General features: G+C 35.1%; 1 protein-coding gene across 1 annotated transcript in view; it reads right to left on the reverse strand.

Moving 5' to 3' along the window:
- UFL1 (UFM1 specific ligase 1) overlaps positions 1-20,384 on the reverse strand; it is a 33,557-nt gene extending 13,173 nt beyond the window's left edge. The window contains exons 1-11 of the mRNA XM_077774686.1: positions 20,246-20,384; positions 18,823-18,968; positions 17,705-17,733; positions 16,709-16,806; positions 15,642-15,756; positions 13,941-14,071; positions 7,339-7,397; positions 5,147-5,293; positions 3,660-3,835; positions 2,278-2,457; positions 164-284 (exon numbers count right to left, since the gene is read on the reverse strand). Of these exons, the coding sequence (XP_077630812.1) occupies positions 164-284; positions 2,278-2,457; positions 3,660-3,835; positions 5,147-5,293; positions 7,339-7,397; positions 13,941-14,071; positions 15,642-15,756; positions 16,709-16,806; positions 17,705-17,733; positions 18,823-18,968; positions 20,246-20,322 (1,279 nt within the window). The 5' untranslated portion in view covers positions 20,323-20,384. The remainder of the gene's footprint in view (positions 1-163; positions 285-2,277; positions 2,458-3,659; positions 3,836-5,146; positions 5,294-7,338; positions 7,398-13,940; positions 14,072-15,641; positions 15,757-16,708; positions 16,807-17,704; positions 17,734-18,822; positions 18,969-20,245) is intronic.
- Between the last annotated feature and the right edge of the window lie 2,172 nt (positions 20,385-22,556).

The following is a 22,556-nucleotide window of genomic DNA, read 5'->3' on the forward strand; positions in this document are numbered from 1 at the left end:
CATCAAAATTTATAATTCATTAGCAAAAGATTTGGTTAACTCAGAAGTAAATGGTAAAACAACCAAATAAAAGGGCTTTCAAAGGGCCTAATAAATGCAAAGTTCACTGCAACACATAAAAAAACTCATCTTTGAATCTTCTTGATTAATAATAATTTATTACCTGTTGCTTTTCTCCTTCGTTCATCTTTTTTATCCTTTTTACTTGTATTCATGCTTTCTAAAATGGAGACTTGTTTCAGATCTTCTTCAGTGATTAAATGAACGGGATTATTTTTCATTTCCTGAAATAAATCATGCTTTTCTTGGTAAGCAAAAATATATGGCATTACCAAAAACACAGAAATAAAAGTTATTTATATACTCAATTATTGTTACTCATCCTGATGATTCTTGTTTGATTCCATTGCTAAGAAGATGTACAGAGCTCAGTCCAATAGCTGCTATTCTAAGGTGGTCCCTCCTTTGCCAAAGAGCAGTCTCTTCCCTTGCAGTTCTTTGCTTTTTGAATCTGTCATCAGCTAAAGAGAAATCCTATCTGGTCACTGAAGAACTGAACTGATAACATCAGATACAATTTGGCTTTGGCTTTTTTTTTTCTTTAACCACTGCTTAATAGGGTGACCCTTGGTCTTTTTCTTTTTGAGGCTCCCAGGTACAGTGCCACTTGGATACCTAAGTTTACTAGAAAGATTAACAAAATCTCTACGTCCAAACATAATGACCATGTATGAGTTGCACACTTAGTCATTTAAACTGTTTTTTCCTCTGAACTCATTCTTTATCTCTGCTTTTTAAAAATTTATGTTAAGAATGATGAACTATTTCCAAGTTCAGAAACTGTTTTTTCATCATGGGATCGGGCTCTAAATTTGTAGTGACAAAAGTACATTTTCATGTGAAAATGGTATTTTGCTTTTGGTTTCCTGAAGAAAAATGTTTAGAATGCTGACAGTTCAAACAACAGAATCACCTTTTTTTTCTGAACTTATTTTTGTAGTTGGAGGGAGGAGCAGAAAGAAAGAAAAACTGATGACCATGTTTTTATTTTAATAAAAGATCACAAATAATAATGCAGCCATTTAGCAGCTGGTAGCCATTTAGCAGCTGGTAGCTATGTACCAGACATTTTGTATACATCCCTCCTTTATTTACTATCTTTAAGTAAGGAGCTATCATCATCATTTCTTTGAAGATGTGGAAACAGGAGATCTATTTGTCTAAAGTCAAACAGAGAGTAAACAAGTTGAGATTGGAAGTGAGGTTTACTGTTGTCAATCCTCCTCAATGCTGCTTATTAGCAGGCAAGCTGTAGCAAATTATCTCTCTCTCTTTTTTTAATGTTTTATTTATTTATTTATGAGAGAGAGAGAGAGATAGCATGAGCAGGGGAGGGTCAGAGAGAGAGGGAGACAAAGAATCTGAAACAGGCTCTAGGCTCTGAGCTGGCTGTCAGCACAGAGCCCGACGTGGGGCTTGATCCCACGAACCATGAGATCATGACTTGAGCCGAAGTCGGATGCTCAACCAACGGAGACACCCAGGCTCCCCTTTAAATGTTTCCTTTTTTTTTTTTTTAATGTTTTTATCTCTCTCTCTTTTTTAAAACTATTGAAGAGCTTAAAAGGAATATAGATGAATACAAATTATTTATATATTTAATAAGCACTCATGAGTTTATTACCAGTCTAAGATAAATGGGCTTGTTCTACCTGTCTGTGAGCAGGCTTTATAAGTAGATGGTGCTGTTAACTAGAAGCATGACATGAATATTCGTTAGAGCCGACCTGGCAGGACCTCTGCTTCTAAACACTTTGAAAGCACTTGCTCTGAGGAACTAATAAATTTTGATAGCAACAATGTATTTCCTCAGTAAGATATCCCATTTGTGCATCCCAAATAGGTAAAATTAATAAGGCTCTGCTAGATTTAGTAACTATATAGTGTAGTGATTGATGGATATACAGCATATTTGTGCATTTACCCTCAGATAACATTTTTGTGGATTTTAACGTTGGACCAATACCCTTAGGTGACTTAATTGTGAAGTGTATGATTTAGATGATTTCAATTTATAAAATCAGCTCCCTAAGTTCTAACATACATGTCCTGATGGGAATGAAGAAATGGAAAACGAATGAAGGAGAGGAGATAAAAAGGAATGATACATTAAAGGGAAATGAACAGTCTTCATTCCTGGGTATAACCTGCTTACCCCATTTTTCAAAAGATGTCAGATGAGTCTAAGATTAGTCGAGGAAAGGAAATCTGGCATACCTTTTCAGCTTTTTGGTGCATCAGTTCACTGAAAAGTTCTGTGCAGTTATTTATGAATTTTTCACTGACTACAACAGTGTCACTAAAGACTACAGCTGAAGCCTGCTTGCTGAATGCTCTCATCACCTGTTGAAGCAACATTGCAGCATCTTCAACTGATAAAGAACTAGGTAACAGAGGCTAGAGTGAGAAACAAAATGAAAACAAGCATAAATACAATATCAGACAGATAAACCATTTGTTACATATATGCTGTCCCTAGGTGAGCTCATTAAGTCCAGTGGCCTTCAGAGCCACTGCTATGCTGATAGCCTCCCAAATTATACTTTTGCTTTCATCATCCCTCTGAGCTCTGGAGTTCTACGGCCTACGATTTCCCTAACCTCTCTCCTCATATGTCTAATAGGCATCTCAAATTTCACATATCCAGGACAACGCTGACTGTAGCTGCCTACCCCAAGACTCCCAGCTCCCATCCACCTTTCTCCATCATTTCCCCCCTCTCAATTAATGGTACTGTTCTCCACTCAGGGGATCAGGCCCCAACCTTCATGTCACACTCAATTCCTCTCATAAACCCATAAACAGTCCACCATCAAGTCCTGAGAGCTTTACCTCCAAAACAGATTTCTTCTTAGCTCTTTGGCTATCTAAAATTATCATTTTCATTAACTATCTCCTCCTAGGAAACTTGTCTGGACACTACATTCCCAGCAAGTAAAATGGTTTCTGGCACATAAATGGTACTAAATAAAATCTGTTGAATGAATAAATGAACACTTATATCTGGAATCTCTGGAAACTTGTATATTCAAAACAAGTAAATTTCAGCTTTATAAAGAGAATCTAGGCACTGATGAGCAAATAATGGATTGGCCTCGTATTTCTTTTTCTTCAGCCACACTTATCTTTTGGCATAATAAAGGCAGGTCAATATTGAACACTGAAGTAAAAACAGTATTAGGGCTAAAGCAGCTCATGTTACTACATGAGCAGATGTTAATGAATGGATAAAGGATACAAAACAAATGCTACATTAATGCCTGAAATCAGTAAACTGTAAGTGCTTGGATAAGACTGAGAGAAATCTCATCAATTTCTGTATATGGCAAGGCTGATATGAGTGTTCTATGAGCTTGTTTCTTTTGAGGTTTATGGAATTGTGGATGTTGTCTGTCCATATATAAAAGGTCATTCTATCTCAAAAGCTATAAAGTCTTTAAGGATGCTTGAGATAGTTTTTCTATAACAATGATTGCTAGAATTTGGCTATAAAGCCAAGACTAACTTTATGTATCCTAATACTTAAAATGGCCATATACTAGTGAATATCAGTTGTCCTTGATTTAAAGAAAAATTAACAAGGAAAGGATAAAACATACGGCAATATCAACCCATGTTCCAGAGCTGATGGCTTCCTCTACTGATGCTTCCACCTGATCCACAAGTCCTTGACCAACACAAGCTGCTTTCAAAAACAAGAGTTGTGTAGTCTTATATCTTTTCTTTATATAGCTCACAGCATCCGGGATTCCAAGTCTGGACAAAGCATCAAATTCTAGATATAAATCACCAACAGAATTAGAAAAGAATACATTGGAATAGAACTGTCGATCATTCACACCTTTTAGAAACCTTAGGAAAAAAATTAAGTTCTACTGACACCTATTCTTTGTGAATGCACTATATTCTAATTTATTTTTGTAAAGAATAAAGCATAGAAATGCACCACAGCCTATTCCCTGGTTAGGCTATCTTCCCAAATTTTTATTACTAATCATATTCATAGAACAATTAGTTCAAACACTTCCTCCATCCCAGCTATGTCACTCCCTCTTGCAGTTGAAGGGTCAAAGGGAAACATGAGAACTACAGAGCAATAAAGTAGAAATGAGGCTTAAGAGGAATGTAGTAATTTGAGTAAAGAAACAAAAACTGCAATTTGTTTTGCTTATTACAGTTAACTAAAGGAATCAGACAACTTAGGCAAAGTAATTCTCTAGTCTAAACTAGTAAGAGACTTAGCATATAATATAAAAGTATTAAAAAAGACTTCAATTTACAGTCATTAAAGTTATAGAAGATAGCTACTGTCCCCATCCCCAAATAATATTTCAGAAAATTAATTATAACGAAGTTCTAATCCAAGTTCATGGTTGAAGAAACTGAAAAGTACATTATAGAAAGCCAAGAAAACATAAATGCAGCCTAGTATTCTAGCATGCATTTAAATCGCTTGAACATTAATGTCTTATAGGTTTATTACTTAGAAAGGAACTGAACCCTTACATGATTTGACTTGGGTTATGAAATTGATCAAACTAAGTAAGCAACATCTATCTATATATATGTATACATATGAGCCACATATATATGTGTGTGTGTAATATATATGTATATATATTTGCTAATTGTTTTAATGATGAAATTCAGTCTATCTACTTTATCCAAATACAGAACGTTAGAAACAGAATTAATAATTTCAGGGTTTCTGAAGGAGTGGATATCTAATAAAAATGAACACTGTAAAGTTGATAACCAATAAAGTATTTCCAAGATTATGTAATTGAACAACTGGGCAACTTCATAAAATATACTTGAAGTTGTAATAGTATCATATCACTAGAATGTTGGTAACAATCAATACCAGCTTTTGGCCTTCCTATGTTACAAATGATCAATAACTATGAAATTAAACTCAATTCCAAAATCAACAAAACCCTGCAGTGTAACTACTTTTATACTCAAAGAGAAACTTTATAATCTGCTGCCAACAGTAAAATGTGTACTCCCAGGACTAATACAATACTTTCCAAGGACATATGTAGTATTAGAAGTTTTAATTTCAAAGAAAACAAGAAATAGTTACCTAGATAGCCATTCTGCCTGAAAAAGGAATCCACCCAGGTGCTCTGTGTTCTGGAGTAAATGTCAGGAACAAACACTGCCTTATCCTGTCTCCCACCAACCACAGTGCCTCGTAAACGTCCACTATTAACCAGTTCTTCAAGCACAGCTTAACAAACCAAATAGAAATAAATTAGAGCAGGTATAACGTCAAAAAGTAAAATACTATTTCACAATTTAGTCATTCTTACCTTTAGCATAAATGAAGACATTATATTTTAGACAAAACTTTCCTGCCATTTATAAGAATATGCTGAGGTCATAAATTCAGGACATTTTGGCAATTAGCTAAAGGTGCTGAACTTGTAACTCGAACTAGTTAATACTAATGTTGAATTTCTTCGAGTAATTTTGGGGAAAAATCATGCTATTATTTATCTTATGATATGTTGGAAAGTGGATGACTAAACACTTTGAGAACAGTTAATAGCAATCACTGGTGTTACCAAGTTCAATTTCTCATGTTTAGAAAATTCAGGATACCAGGATCACATTAGAGTCAACTGTGTGAAATAAAGTTATGAAACTTATGCGTTATTAGATTTCTACTATTTAAATTGAAGTAACACATGCAAGAGAAGTATAATGTCATGGTTAAGAGGATGAATCTGGATCTGGACACCCTAAGTCTAAACCTCAACTCTGTCACTTACTCCCTGACAAAAACTGTGCGAGTCATTCAGGTATGCCTCAATTTTCTCAGCATGAAATAGGGATGTAATAACTGTCTTACAGCATTGTTGTATTCAAGTTAAGTGAATAACCACTCAGTAAATGTTAACTAAGTATCAGCACAACCACCATCACCACTGTCATCAATCACCATCATCCTCATCAAAAGACTGATGCCAGTCTGAGAACTGGATAGTACTGTCATTAACATAAAATACATGCTGTTTATTTAAGCCATAATATTTAACTAAACATGTTGTTTGATATCAAAATCCCCTGAAAAAGACAAAGCAGATAGGAAGGAGTTGTTTCTAAGTGAATCAGCGAGTACATCATAAGACGCCTGGCAAAGAAATGTTTATGAAAATTAGCCTTTCCCAGAAATAAAAATTAGTTTACATATGAATTTCAGGATTTTAATGCTGAGTAAATTATGGTACATTAGAGAAATAGAGTTTTCATCAGACTGCAACACATAATTTTAAATTCTGTGACTATACAACATAAATCTATGTTAAAGTAATCAAGCTATCAATTATTATTTTGAAGAACTATACATGATCATGAAATCTCACTAATCTCCAACTAGTAGATTCCAATATGTTACATTTGAAATTTCTCTTAAAAATTTAAATTTAATTTCATATTCTGAAAAATATAGTGAGTGAAAATTAAGTTTTAGTTTTATACATGAGTTTCTTTTTCATTATTCATTTTAATTCTTCTATTTGCACAGATATCTGAGCTGAAAGATTAAGTCATTGTTCTTAAAACTTATTCCAACAAAGCTTTAAAAAACCCCTCAAAACCTGGTAAGAGCTTCACAAGCACACACATAATACAGGTAATGGACCAAGACTATTTTGGAAATATTACAATGCTGTTTGAATGCTAAAAATATATTTTTATTAGTATGATCCTCTTTGTAAAAATTTTTTACTTTAAAAATATTTTATTCATTCACTCATTCATTTTTTAAGTAAGCTTTATGCTCAAAGTGGGGCTTGAAATCATGACCCTGAGATTAAGAGTCACATGCTCTACTGACTAAGCCAGGCTGGCACCTCTGTAAAAATTTTTTAGAAAAACAATTATTTATTTTCATGTTAGAAAATGTAGTAAAAATCTGTAAGAAACAAAGTGAAGATTACTCTTAATCCTACAAATTTAAATTTATCTCTATAAATGTATATGCACAGCAGTATTCTACACACACACACACACACACACACACACACACACACACACACACTTTTGTTTTTCATTCTGCTCCTCTGGAGGTAAGCCAACACTAAATGTTTGGTGGATATAACAGATAATATGTACATGAAAATTGGCATAGAGAAACTTTTCAACTAGAAATATTTCAGTTATGTAAGTTCTAACATTAGAGGAGATAAAAATATGAAAAATTAGTTAAGTTTTACATTAATAGTCTAATCAGCAGCTAATTAAGTGACATATAATGTAAAGCGAACTCACAGTAAAGCAGCTGCTCTTGAAATCCGTATTTTGAAATGAGGGAATTCACTGCTGTAGGCCTTTATGAAAAGAAAGAAAAAGAACTTCTTACTCATTATAGTTACACATGTTTATGAATTAAAAAAATAACTAGTATAAGTAGTTTGTGAAGAACACTGATTGTTAAAACTTTTTCTTTAAAATTTTTTTAATGTTTATTTATTTTTGAGAGAGAGAGAGACAGACACAGTGTGAGTGGGGAAGGGGTGGAGAGAGAGGGAAACACAAAATTCAAAAGTAGGCTCCAGGCTCTGAGCTGTCAGCACAGAGCCTGAGGCAGGACTCAAACTCACCAACCGTGAGATCATGACCTGAGCTGAAGTCAGATGCTTAACCGACTGAGCCACCCAGGCACCCCATATGCTGATTAATTTCAAAGAAAAAAAATGAAGACCCCCAAAACCACCACATTTTACATCCTTAATCAGAATTACACTATAGAAATTCCAGGGGAACTGGTCTGTCTCCACAATTCAGGATCAAAATTTACTTTCTTACCAACTTTCTACTTCTGATTTAGTGATACTTGATCTGCCTTTACTTTGTTTTTCTTCATTCTATTCTTTTTCTCTGGGAGGCTCTTTTCCCACCTGGGAATAGTGAAGTGAATGTTACAGGATTCTGTTTTTGAAGAAAAATGAAATCCTGTATATAATGAAAGCAACCTGGAATGATATACTCCTAGATTAGGTGGATGACTTGGAGGGATCCACTTAAAATGTTCCTTTTTGTTTACCCCTACTTTCTATAATGACTGTGTATGTCTTTTTAAGGAAAAAAACAACAGATTTAATGAGGTATAATTTACATATCATATCCAATCAATTTTATACAATTAAATTATCTTAATTAATTTATGAAGTTGAGTAACAATCACTAATAGCTCTCAAGTCTTAAAATGTTTCCATCACCCAAAAAGTTTCTTCATAGATGTTTGCAGTTAATTCTTGCCTCCACCTCTTGTCCTAGAGAAACTCTGATCTGCTTTCTGCCTCTATAAATTTGCCTTTGTAGAAATTTCGCATAGGTGGAATCAGTATGTGGTCTCTTAGGTCTAGTTTCTTTGACTTAGCATGGTTTTCAGGTTTGTGTATTATGAAGCATGAATCAATATTCATTCCTTTTTAATGCTGAAAAAAATTCCACTGTATGGAGATACCACATTTTGTTTATCCATCCATCGGTTGATGGAAATCTGGATTATTTCCAATTTGGGGTATTATGAATAATGCTGCTGTGAACATTCGTGTTCATGTCTTCGTGTGGACATATCTCTTGTTTTCTTTTGGGTAGATCCCTGTGAGTCCTTTTCTTTTATAATAATTATCTTTTATTTTAAGTAAAGGAAAATATAAGGAAAATGACCTGATTATATATATTTTCCCTATTTAAGTCAATTATGTCTGTTTTCTGGTTTGGGTTTAGTCTGTGTTTTTATTTTTGTGCATATAATTAAGAGACTTTTAAGTTATTCCAAGTACTAGATCCTCTATTGTTGATTAGTCAAGATGTTATAAATTTTCTCTACGACAAACTTGGGAGAGCAGGAACATTTGTCTGAATATGAATTGATATTAAAACCCTTATATTTGGAAATTTTTGACTAAATCATTATTTTTACCAAATTCTTATGTAGATTAATTTGTTTTTTATTAAATCACTTTACCCTACCTTTTCAGCTAAATTATCTAGAGCCCCTAAAATAATTAGGTCCATTTAGGTGCTCAGTGAAGGTTGCTCTCCTCTGTTTATAATTATTACAACTTGCTCACGTTTTGTTTTTTGTGTGTCTTCCATACCCTTCCACCTAAACACATTCCCACAAAAATGTAGAGGGTTCCTTGAAGGACTTTGTCTTAAACTTTCTGGGCTCATAACTTACTGTGGGTGTTCAGTAAATGTTTAATTGAGTTGCACAAAATTTCTATCTTTTTTTGTACAATAAAACTTAGCTGTTGAATTTCTATTTCAATTTGGAATACAATATAGTTTGGTATTCCTATATATCTCACTCTTCTAATTATTTCCTGTTCTTTTTCTGGCTACCTATAACAACAATATAAACCCTTTTAAAATCAGAGATGGAGGTGTTTTCTCTGAAGTTAGGCCAGAAAAGTAGGATGGTACCTTATATTTAAGAGACAAACATGACAATATGGTACTTTAAGTGGAGCTATCTGGGAGCCACACAGCCTAGCAACATCTTTTGAGGCTCAGAATTTGTTTTGCCCTCATGGTTTGAATATGCTTCTACATAGAGAAACTCAGGGATGCTATGAGTCAAAAAAATACTATTTGCTGAACCTAATGATAACTACACTCACCTCTATACTTAGTCAAAGAAAAAAAGACAAATATTTGTCAATAGGATAATCTATTTTTAGTATTTTTAAAAATGTTTACTCACTTATTTTGAAAGAGAAAGAAAGAACATGGACATGCACACAAGTGGGGAAGGAGCAGAGAGAGAGAGACAGAGAGAGAATCCCAAGGAGGCTCTGTGCTGACAGCACAGACCCCAACGTGGGGTTTGATTTCACAAACCATGAGATCATGACCCTGAGCCAAAATCAAGAGTCAGATGCTTAACTGACTGAGCTACCCAGGTGCCCCTATATTTTTAGTTTTTAATTTTCTGACCAAGTAATAAATATAAAGAGTACAAGAGTTACAAAATTAAAGCTCCCTCCATTTTTATCACCCAGCTATGCAGTTCTTTTCCCAGAAAAAACTACTGTCACCAGTTTCTTGTGTTAGGAGGGTGATTTGGTGCCAGCTGTCATAGCCTATGTGGAGAAAGGAAGGCATAGGGAAGAGAGCTGTAGCAGCAGTGGGAGCTCAGTCACATAAAGGGGAATTAATCAAATAAGTAAATATATCTGACCCTTGAACAGTGTGGATTTGAACCACAAGGGTCCACCTTATATGTAGATTTTATATATACACACATTATACATACATATATATATAGAGAGAGGACAGTATTATGAGTGTATTTTCTCTTATGATTTTCTTAATATTTTTTCTCTAGCTTAGTTTACTTATAAGAATATGGTACATAATACATATAACATACAAAAGATGCATTACTCAACTATTTGTCATTGCATTGTTAAGGTTTCTGGTAAACACTAGGCTATTAATAGTTAAGTTTTGGGGGAGCCAAAAGCTATTGCAGATTTTCAACTGCAGTGTGGGCATGGGGTGGATGTCCCTAACCTCTGCATTGTTAAAGGATGGACTGGATATTAAGAATAGCAGGAGTTAAGTTTCTCATGGTCAAAGAAGGGAGTTGCAAAGCTAGAACAAAACTAATGGGGGCTTGGAAGGGAACAGGAAGTATCAGTGTGAACTCATGGTTTTTGATAAACATAAAAAAGACTAAAATAGATTTAGGGACGGGTATAAACACATGTGCATGTGTATCCCTTAATTTGTCTGCTGACAGGGCTTGGGAGCAGTGACATCCAAACAGCAATAAGCAATTTAGTGTCCAGATCTCAGTCTGTAAATAGTACACCGAAAAGAACCAGGGTTCTTTGGGGAAATGGCTGATTCCAGGGTTAGGCCAAGGACAATATGAACTGAGCCTAGAACTTTTAGTTGTACCAGAAAGAAGTGCTTCAAGAATGATGGAGACATATTAAAAGGACACAGAATCCAGCCTGGAGGGTGGGCTAATAGCTAAATCAGAGCCAATTAAGAAATATCTAAGTAATGATAATTATAGATTATAATCCAATGAATAAGTCAGGGAGCCATGAGTCCACAGTGATTTATATAAATAAATGAAAGTTTGATAAAAATGAGGATAATTTACATGATCTCAAACTGCCCTTCCCCCCAATAGTCAATAATAAGGGAAAAACAAGTATCTTTATGAGAAGCCTAAAAGATAGGTATCTGCTTATTAAGAAGTTATAATGCACATCATCAGTAACTACAAAATCTAAACTGCTTACCACCTGATATGATTCAATGGCAAGAACACAGAATTACTTCAGTTATATTCTTGTCAAAGATGCATACCCTGAATATCAGAATGAAAAAACAGCAGACAAACATAACTGAAGATTTTACAAAATAACTGGCCTGTGGTCTTAAAAATTGTCAAGGTCATGAAAGTAAAAAGAAGACCAAGTAAGTGTTCCAGATTGAAGGTGACTAAGGAGACATGACAATCAAATGCAATGTGTGATTCTGAACTGGATCCTTTACTATATAGGATATTATTGGAAAGCTGGTAAAACATGAATGAGATACAAGGAGTGGATGATAGTAATGTATCAATGTCAATATTTTGATGTTTGTATTACAGTTATGTGATTATACAGGACAGTGCCCTTATTTGTAGGACACACAGATTAAAGTGTTTGTGGTGACAGGACACTGTGCCAGGAACTTCTTGTCAAACAGGACAGAAAAAAAAGGTTCTCTTGCAACTTGTCTGTAACTGTGAGATGATTTAAGAAAAAAAAAAAATGGTTGCATTAAATTGCAAGCTCTCTTCCCTAACCAAGTCTTTTGTACCAGTGTCTTAAATTAGGTAGTCAATAATTGCTTTGATTTGCTGAGTGACAAAAAGAAATCACTGTGGCTCCATGTTAAAAAAAAAAAAGTGTGCTGGAAGGTAATAAGAGTAGAAGAAGGGAGACTGGTTAGAAAGCTACTAAAATAGTTGAGTTAAAAAATGGACTAAAGTGGGGGGAATGGTCATAGACAAGGAAAGAGTATATAAATACTTAGAATACAGAATTCAAAAGCCTTTGTGTTTTGAAAAAGGGGACGGTGAAAGAAGGGTGATGTAAAGGAGGACTCCCAGTTCTGTGGCAAAACCAACTGGATAGTAACATTTACTAACAAAATGGAAATACAAGTGGAAGAATAAATTCAGATGGCATGGGGTGGGGTAGCTCAGCGATAGTGAGTTATCTTAAGTATGTTGAATTAGAGAGACTTCTAAAATATTTCAACAGAGGTGCGGGGTGGGTAATAAGAGTCTGAAATTTAAAAGAAAGGTAGGACACCTTGGTGGCTCAGTAGGTTAAGCTTCCGAGTCTTGATTTTGGCTCAGGTCATGATCTTATGGCTGGTGAGTTCAAGCCCTGCATTGGGCTCTCGCTTACAGTGAGGAGCCTGGTTGGGATTCTGTCTCTCCCTTTTTCTCTGCCCCTCCCACATACTCTCTCTCTCAAAATAAATAAATAAAAACTTAAAAAAAGAAATGTAAAGTCACCTAGGAAGGCAGTGATGGGCTAAGAAGAAAAGACGGCCTGAAACAAAACTTTAAAGGCTAGGGAAAGGAGAAAGAGACAGAAAAACGTGACATATAAAGCACAACCAAAGGAGTAAGAAGAAAGCAATAAAGTGCAGTATTAAAACAACAACAAAAACAACAAAAGGAATGAGAACATTTCAAGAAGGAAAGAAGGAAGAGGTGTAACTGGAGTTAAATGCTGCTGCAAAGTCAAGTAAAACAAGGACAGAAAGTATCCACTAGAGTTCATGACATTGACATCATTGCTTTGCAAGGTGGTAGAAGCCAGATGGGTGAGTTGAGAAGTGACAGAAGGTAGGAAAACCGAGATTAGTAAATGTAGATACACATCAACTCTTAAGAAGGTTCGCTTTAAGGAAAGGGACAAACAAGATGGTAGATGGAATAGAATATGGGGTTGACAGATGTTTGACTGTTTTAAAATGTGAGAAACCTGGACATATTTAAATACTGACAGGATCCAAAAACCACTGAGATAAAGTTAATGATATAGGACTAGAGGAGATAATTAAGAATGTAGGTTTTTTAAATTCCATATTGAAGTGTCACGCAGGCTCCAAACATTTCAGAAATTCTCACTTTAGAAAAGTTAAAGTGATTTTGAAATTAACATTGTTATTCATTAGAATTGTAGAACATTATTTAGTAAAAACATTTCTAAAATCATCTAGCCCCATCTGAGGCTCAAAGGAGTTAGGTGACTGACTTATCTGCTTCAGCTCACATGGTTATTATGTGATAGACTAAGGACTTCTGACTTTAAACTGCAAACTCCTTCCATGATTCCAGGATGACTTTATATACTGATCCGGGTGTTCTGCAGACCTGCATCTGGGGGGATTAAGTAAGGGAGGGAGTGGAGATGTGGGTTGGAGAGAGTCTGGCTACATTCTAAGGCTTTGGAATCTTCATTCCCAGAAGCTTTTATATGTCTAAAATCCTAGGGTTCTGAGTATGATTTTAATAAAAAGACAAAGAACAAAAAACAAAAGGAAAAAAGCTGATAGAAAAAAAAAGCAAACCATGATCAAAGAAATGTAAAAATATACATACTTAATTTTGTTTACTTATCATTATTTATTTTAAGAGAGAGAACACGAGCAAGAAAGGGCTAAGGAGGGAGAAAAAGAATCCCAAGCAGGCTTCGCGCTTTGCACAATGCCCAATGTGGGGTTCAAATTCATGAACTGTGAAATTATGACCTGAGCTGAAGTCAAGGGTTGGACACTTAACCAACTAAGCCACCCAGGTGCCCCAAAACACACACACTTTAAAACAGGCTTACCGGGTAATAGCACTGAACAGCCCACGGATGCGTGCTTTATGTCGAGCTACAAAAGCTTCAGTAAATATTACTCCTCTGTTATCAAGATCAATGTGTCCATTAATAATTCTTCCGAGTCGCTGAGTTAGTGCCTGAGGGTAAAGATGCAAATTTTTATTAATTTGAAAGAATAAAATTCTACATATACATTTGTATAGTCTTATTAAAGGTACAATGCATGTTGATGTTTTATTAACCGCATGATTGAGAAATTTCAACAAGCACAAATTCATAGGATGTATAAGCTAAAATGAAGATTTAGGATGTAGGAAACTTCATAATCTCACAGCAGGGCAAAGAACTGAATGAGTCAAATAGCTGATGTGTTAAAAGGCATAGACACTTGGTAAAAAGGGCTGTTTCTAATGTAAAATAAAATTGAATGATTAACCAATTTTTCTAGATATAGGCAGCTGAAACATTTAGACAGTAAGACATATACATGGGTCTTGAAGAAGACCCTATCTGGAGCTTCAAACCCTGAGTAAAATAAATGTTATTCCAACATTCTGAAACCTAGGGAAACATAAGAACTAAAAAGTTACCTTCTCTGATGTAATTATTAATATGTTACCTGTACCCACAGTTCTATACTAACAGACATGATTTCCTGGTAACCCCAAGAGAGTACTTTACCATAGCTACACTATGACTGGAGTCAGGTACATCTGAAATAAGTCTGGACATATTTCACATCCTAAGATAAGTTAAAGCTACTCAAGGAAGCCTAGCTGATAGTTTTCTGATATAAAAAAATGCATTTCAAACAATTTCTTAATGACTTTTTAAAATACTGCCTATGTTATTCAGGAAAACTAGAACTGAAAAATGTTACAAAATCATATATGTTTTCAAAATGTATCAACAGCATAGTTTTATAAGAAATCATTTGGGGCTGTTTTGATACTTTTAAAAAGTGTTTTAAAAATACATTTTTTGATCTTCTGTGATTAACATATATCTGTTCACTTAAAATAGAACTTAGGCTTCAGATATGCTATAGATATCAGAAATAGATTTATATTCACATAGTATTTTAGAGACAATTATAGGAGATCACTCTCTTAAATTGGGTGAGTAACCTGTTTGTATTATAAATTAATCTCCTGCAATTATGGTTTGGTAAATTTTTGTAAGTTGGATTTTCTTAAAGAGATATATACCTAAAAAGAGATTTGACTTTTCCCTTATATATTCCAGTAAATACAAAACAAAACCATCACTTATTGAGTATCTCCGTTGTGTCAGATATCTAACGAGATACACCATGTATATAACCTTATTGAAGTCTATGAAAAAGACAATAATTCCCATTTTAAAGATATGTAAGTTGAAGCACAAAAGAGGTGAAACAATTTTCCTATCGTTGGATAACTAAGCAGTGGCATAAGTAGAATTCTAATCAAAGTCTGTTTAACTCCAAAGCACATACACTTTCTAGTGTACAAAATAAATGTCTGTAATTCTAAAATGTCAAACTATTTTATGAACAAAGAAATAAGCACTTCTAAATGGTCTCATCAGAGCCGTCAATGAAGTAGAAGTATCCCGAAACTAGTCAAACACTTGCAAAAATTTTGTTAATGGTAAAATCTAGTTTTTTTCTTCCAGTTAAAATTTTCTATTTATCTGAAAAGACACTATACTATGAAGAAAAAGTACCTGTGTCAGAAAGTTTCCAGGAAGATCATAGGTCTTACACAGCTCTGATATGGTGACCTGACCACTTTCTTGCAATTTATCATTTACCTCTTCTGCTAACCGATCCAAATAGTTGCTAATAGTTAAAGAAAAAAAATTAGGATTATTTTCCTTTTTTATGTGCAATAAGGTATGCTCACAAAATAATGAACAGGGTATGTTTAGGTAAACACAAATCATTATTCATATTCTGAAAATTATTTTTCTTATCAATGTAATTAATTTAAGGATAACCAAATGATAATGCTGGGATTTTTTTTTTATTTTTATTTTTTTATTTTTCTTTAATTTATTTCTAGCAGAGAGAGAGAGAGAGAGAGACAGCGTGAGCAGGGGAGGGTCAGAGAGAGAGCGAGTCATAGACTCTGAAACAGGCTCCAGGCTCTGAGCTGGGAGTTAGCACAGAGCCCGACGCGGGGCTCAAACCCACGAACTGCAAGATCATGACCTAAGCGAAAGTCGGACGCTTAACCGACTAAGCCACCCAGGCGCCCCTGGAATTTTTTTAAACAATGTAAATTCTGCAGTCATTTTCATTAATATTTTTGGAACAAATTTGCTTTCAGAATTAAGACCACAGAGGAAAAATGGTAAAAATTGTTTTGTGCTGCTTTAATAGAAAAAAAATCAAAGGTTTTATTACTCCCAAGTATTCTATACAATTAAGCACTTAATTTCTTTTTCTTTGAGAGAGAGAAAGAGAGAAAGAGAGCGAGTGGAGGAGAGCAAGTGGGGGAGGCAGAGAGAGAATCTTAAGCAGGTTCCATGCTCAGCTCAGAGCTGAGGCAAGGCTCAATTTTATGACCTTGATATTGTGACCTGAGCCAAAAATGAAGAGTGAGATGTTTAACCAACTGAGCCAACCTGGTGCCCCAAGCACTTACTTTTTAAATACAATGACCCTAAAAATCAAAATCAGCCCTATGAATTCTAAACAAAATGCCAAACTGGGCAAATTATTCTAAATTTGAACAGCATGGGGAGAAAAAAAAGAAACACAAAAAAATGTTCTTAAATATTGTACTTACTCATCTATCAGTTGTCCCAGCACTAGCTGAACATGCTTTTCTGATTTTACAATGTCACCAATTCTACTTTCAATATGAGTCAGATCCACATTAATTACCTGAAAAAAAAAATTCTATTAGTGATAAGTTCATATTGTTTCTTAAGTTTGAAACTATATGTTAGAACTATTTTTTTAACCTTTTTATGGCTTTATTATTATTTTTTTTTTAGTTTATTTATTTTAAGAGAGACAGCGTGAGAGGGATAGGGGCAAAGACAAGGAAAGAGAGAATTCCAGACAGGCTCTGCACTGTCTGCACAGAGACTGACGTGGGGACTGACGTGGGGTTCGAACTCATGATTGGTGTGATCATGACCTGAGCTGAAACCAAGAGTCGACAGAGCCACTCAGGTGCCCCAAACTATCTTTTTAAAAACGTACTTTTTCTTAGATGAATTTCAAATTGATTTGAAATACTGTGAAAAGTGTAAGCCAAATAAAAAATTAGGGATTTATTGCTTATTTACTTTCATTTCTAAAATCTATATTTTCACTTGCTAGGGAAGTTTGCATTAAGAAGCTGTATTGTCACACAATAGGCATGTTTTACACAAGATTTTCCAGCTTCTTGGATATAGTGTAACTGGCTGATGACATGTGCTCTTATACTTTATAAAAATATCTTCTTTTTAAATTTAAAATTTATTTTTTTATTCTTTCCACATACTAAAGTAAACATGAACATTTTTTTCTCTCTAAATACTTAAACCCTGTTACTATGAGAAATGATAACTATGAGTTTATTTGGTAAAGAATAAGCAAATGACTGGGAAAGAAGAACTTACTAAATCAATTCAATATGTCAGAACTTATTAAATTAAATAAATATATTAGTGAGAGATATAAAAACTATTTCTTCATATATGTACAAAATAAGATGCCAGCACTAGTGAAGTCTTAAATCTTAGTACCAAAAAATTGAGAAAGGAAAAAAATTTATAAATTTAAATTTTACCTGTTGTAGATCAACAATGTTTACTCGACCTTTAAGGAAAAGATATTCATTGACTTTAATTTATATGTAAGTATATACCAGCCAAAAACTGTAAATTTCAACAGATATACATTTTGCACAGTTGAAGTCCTCCTTCTTCAAAGCACATAAAGCTACAATAATTAATGTTTTCAAACACAAATCATTAGCTGAATAAGTCTTCATGGCTGAAGACACAGGTTATAATTTATTTTCAAAGTTTCATTTGACACAGCAGGCCACTAATGAACATCAATTGATACACAAGTTGGCCAGACCAATGGATTTAAGCTGTATCTCCCTGGCACAATTTATCGATTGTACCAAAGAGATACTGACAATTAAATTCAGATGAACTCATTTAAAAATTTTTTGAAATGAGTAGACTTCCACATATTGGCAAAAGAAAATCTGTCAAGTATTCTAAATTATAGCTAATATTTTATTAGCACTATGGAGGAAGATGAACCAACACCAATGGTATAGCTGATGACATCTAATGAAGAGTTGTTTTCACAGTTGCTTATATTTTAATCAAACAGTGTTCAAATTTGGCCAGTAGTTTGTTCAAACAAAAAACCCACTTATTTTATATGCTTATAATTCCATTTCCTACAATATATAGGTATAGCACCATATCTTTTCCTAATTTGCAAATACTCAAAGGTAAGTTTTTTAAAAAAGTGGTAGTATAGCTCTGATTTTCAACAATCTGTAATCTTTCAAAATCTATGTTCTTCTTTCATAATTACCACCTGATGATAGCTAAGTACTCTCCCCTGGGTCATGCAATAAATTCATGTACTATGAGTAAGAATAGTTGATTAATTCACACACAACACATAGCTCAAAATAATAAAAAAATGCTATTTTCTAAAGTGACAATACTTGACTTCGTTTAAATTATATGATCATCCTTACTTGAAGCTATCAAAAATATTCAGGCTGATTTCCATACTAACAATTGAGAATGATGTCCCATACCCTCCAAATAATTTATTATTTATGTTTTAAGTTTCTGTCCCTCCCTCCTTCCAAATAACCAGAAGGGGGAAAAACAAAAACAAAAACAAAAACAAAAAAACTAAGGAATTACTTACCTCCTCGGACATGTAACTCATCTCTCATTTCTTTACTAATTTGGGCTGGAGTAATATATTCTTTCCCATCAAGTGTGTGAACTACATCTAGCTGTTTCTGAGCAATCAATTTATTCACAATCTCAATGCAGTTCCGCTCTGATAACCTGAGGGAAACAAGAAGTTTTAAAATGCACTTGATACATTTGGTGCTTAACAAACTCAACAAGGTATGAAAATGGGCTTTTTGGGGCGCCTGGGTGGCTTAGTCGGTTGGGCGTCCGACTTTCGCTTAGGTCATGATCTNTTTAAAAAATTTTGGTAAAGAGTCACTAAGATCTATATTACAAAATCTGTATCTTTGATTAGTATAACCATACTGATTCAATGCGGTAATACACACACACACCTCTTAGGAGTAAGCAGGTTTACATAAACTTAAACCATGTACCTAATTGGTACAAACCCTTCTATTATAGAATTTCGAGTCTGCTCTCTCGTCCAGGCCTGCTTCTACTCTTCAAATCTGAATAGAGAAGTTAGCACATATAATTTAGGTAAGAAAAAAACCCTGCCCTACTTTGACTTCAATTCCCAGTTTAAGTTCAGTAAAAAAAACAAAACCAAACAAACTGAATTTTCTTCAAAGTGTATAATTGCCTCACTACTACTATTGATCTGCAGGCAGGAAATATGACCTAAGAAAACCATGACTAAATATGTTCCCTAGTTTGCTCTCGGTACTACAAAATACAGTATTAAGGGATTAAGGTCTTCAGGCCCCACTAGGAACACAAACACCAAAGTAAGAGAGAGTCAGTGGATAAAAAAGATTCTAATAACATTGTATTCGTGTTCTGTAATATTAAAAAGCAGAGTTAGGGTGCCCAGGACACAACCCCGCCAAGGTTGATGGGTCTGCAAGAAATGTCAGTGTCCGGGAGTTCTTAAAAATGACAGATGGGACCAGGAATCTGGCCTTGCACCTCCCCTGGTGGACAAAAAGGCAAAATGTTTAGAGTCAACACGGCATTGGCAAAGCACTATATTTTGTTCTTGCCTCTCCCTTCCAGCTCATTCTAGGTCAGGAAGTGTATAAATAATCATTGATGCCATAGGGACTTGACAGGTAAATAAGGATCTGAGGGACACTCTTTTAAGACACCGAGAAGTCACCAGCTTCAGCCATCGGGAGGGCGGGGCGAGGCAGCACTTGGCTGGGGCATGGCTGGGGGAGGTTCCGGGGCTTAGTAGCTTTCGGGTTTCATCGCCGAGAACTATACTTAGAACTACAATCCAGGCTCAGGGAGGAAGGTGAAGGCGAAAACGGTGAAACAGGCTGGGAAGGTGCGGGGTCCAGAGCCCGGGATCCGCGGCCTCAGATCTAGGCGTGACTACCAAGGGACTATTTTGGATTCTGCAACGGAGAGGGAGGGTCAGGCACCTCTGTGTGGCCTCGGCGAACTGCGCCCGCTGGAAGTCAGCCGCCAACCGCCTGATCTCCTCCCAGGCGTCCGCCATCACCGCCCTACTCGCGGAGCTGCTGAAGAACTGCCGACACGTCAGCCTAAAGGAAGCGGGAGCCGAGGCGGAACGGGCCGCGCGGAGGGACAAGAGACTCCTCCCCCGACGCAGATACCAAACGCGCTGGAGGGGGCGGGCCGGAAGAGCCCAAGCCCCGCCCGCCTCACGTTGGCTGGAGCTTCCTCCGTGTTGTGAGGCGGAAAGGCCTTGTTTGGGATCCAGGTGGCGAGTCTCCTGCAATAAGGCAGGCTGGGTGCATGAGGGGTCAAGTTGGTAAAGTGCTACTTTAGGTCTTTGTATTGTCACTAATGTTTCAGAGCAGTGATGATCAAATTAACCACTTTCCTTTTTCTTCTGCCCTTCACTTGTTTTTTGGGGAGGAAATGGGGAGATGTACCTGTGCCTGCGATTAGTATCTCTTCTTCGCTGGCTATTAAGGAGCAGTCCATAGGGAATCGTTAATTTTTACATGGACACAGAGCAATTGTACCTTTTGGGTGACAAGTAGGAGACAGTATTGAAGGTAGGCACTCTATTATTTTGCACAAAGATGACTAATTCGGGTACCATAAAGTTTGGGAATTGTTTTCCTGTTATTCTAGATTTAGAATGCCATTCTTTCCTATTTCTCCTATAGGGAAGATTAGCTCTATCAAGTAAGAAGTAGAAACATATGATAATATGCACATATAGCTACCGATGAAATGGAGGAAGCAAAGGGAACCTTTATTTTGCTCTGGCTGCACTGAAATCAGTAAAAGGTAGGTATTTACTCTGAAGTTCTGATTCTCTATCAGATACCATGATTGCATTGGTTGGTAAGGCAGACATGATCTTGCCATAAACAACTTATAAATCTAATGAAGCATATTTTTTTAGTACTTAATATAAACTATAAAAAGTATAACAATAGGGAAAATATAGCATACCATGTGACCACTTTGCATCCAAACTTCTTATTTAACTGTAAAAGACTCCGTCAGCCTAGAGTCTACTTTTTGGCAGCATCAGCTGCTGCATACCATGTGTGGATAGTGGCCTAGACACACCAAACCCTTTCAAGATTCAGTATCTTTTCTGGAATGCCTGTCCTATTCCTCACTGCACCATGCTCCCTTTTATTTTCTAACTTATTTTTCCATGATGTCCCAGGTTAAATGAAACTCTTCAATGAAACCTTTTTTTAATTCCTACAATTATTGTAGGAATTGTGTCTACAGTGTACCCACAATTCTTTATTCAGGTGTGTCTAATAGCAAGCAAAACTATATTGCAATCTTTACTTACTACTTCTCTCAGTAGTCTGAGCTCCTCAGTGCTCCTTAACATTAGTATGACATCAGGTCCATAGTGCCTGGTATACTCTGTATATGTTAAATGAATAAGTCAGTGTAAGTGTTTTGGTGCAGCATTTTACTTTGGTATAGTAATAACATTTACATTTACTCCTAAAAAGCAATAATTCCTAAAAAAGCAATAATTATTGATTGTATTTTCTGTATCCTAGACTAAAATGGTAGACACTAGCAAGATGAGCCTATTCAAATTAAAGTTAATTAAAATTAAATAAAATTATACCATCAACAAGTGGAATTTGAAATTGAAAATGCAATACAATTAGCATACTCAAAATTACATTAGCACCCCCAAAAATCAAATACTTAGGCATAAATTTAGCAAAATATGTGCAAGATCTATATGAGGCAAACTACAAACTTTGATTAACAAAATCAAAGAGGAACTAAATAAATGGAAAGGTATTCCATGTTCATGGATAGGAAAACTCCAGGAAATCTTATATTTTCAAGATGTCAGTTCTCTTCAATTTGATCTATGATTCAGTACAATCCAATAAATTTTCCAACAAATTATTTGGTGGATATCAACAGTCTTATTGTAAAGTTTATATAAAGAAACAAAATAGAATAGCCATCACAATATTGAAAAACAAAGCTGGAGGACTGACACTACTGGACTTTAAGACTTCCTATGAATCTACACTAATCAAGATAATGTGATATTGATCAAAGAACAGACAAATACATCAATGGAACAGAACTGAGAGCCCAGAAATAGATCCATATAAATATAGTTAATTAATCTTTGACAAAGGGACAAAAGAAATACAATGGAGAAACTATAATCTTTTTGACAAATGTTGCTGGACCAGTTGGACATTCACACACACAAAAATGACTTTAGATGTCACAACTTAAAGCCTTCATAAAAAT

The sequence above is a fragment of the Crocuta crocuta genome, unplaced genomic scaffold (genome assembly GCF_008692635.1).
Source record: "Crocuta crocuta isolate KB4526 unplaced genomic scaffold, BGI_CrCroc_1.0 scaffold247, whole genome shotgun sequence".
Classification (NCBI taxonomy): Eukaryota; Metazoa; Chordata; class Mammalia; order Carnivora; family Hyaenidae; genus Crocuta; species Crocuta crocuta.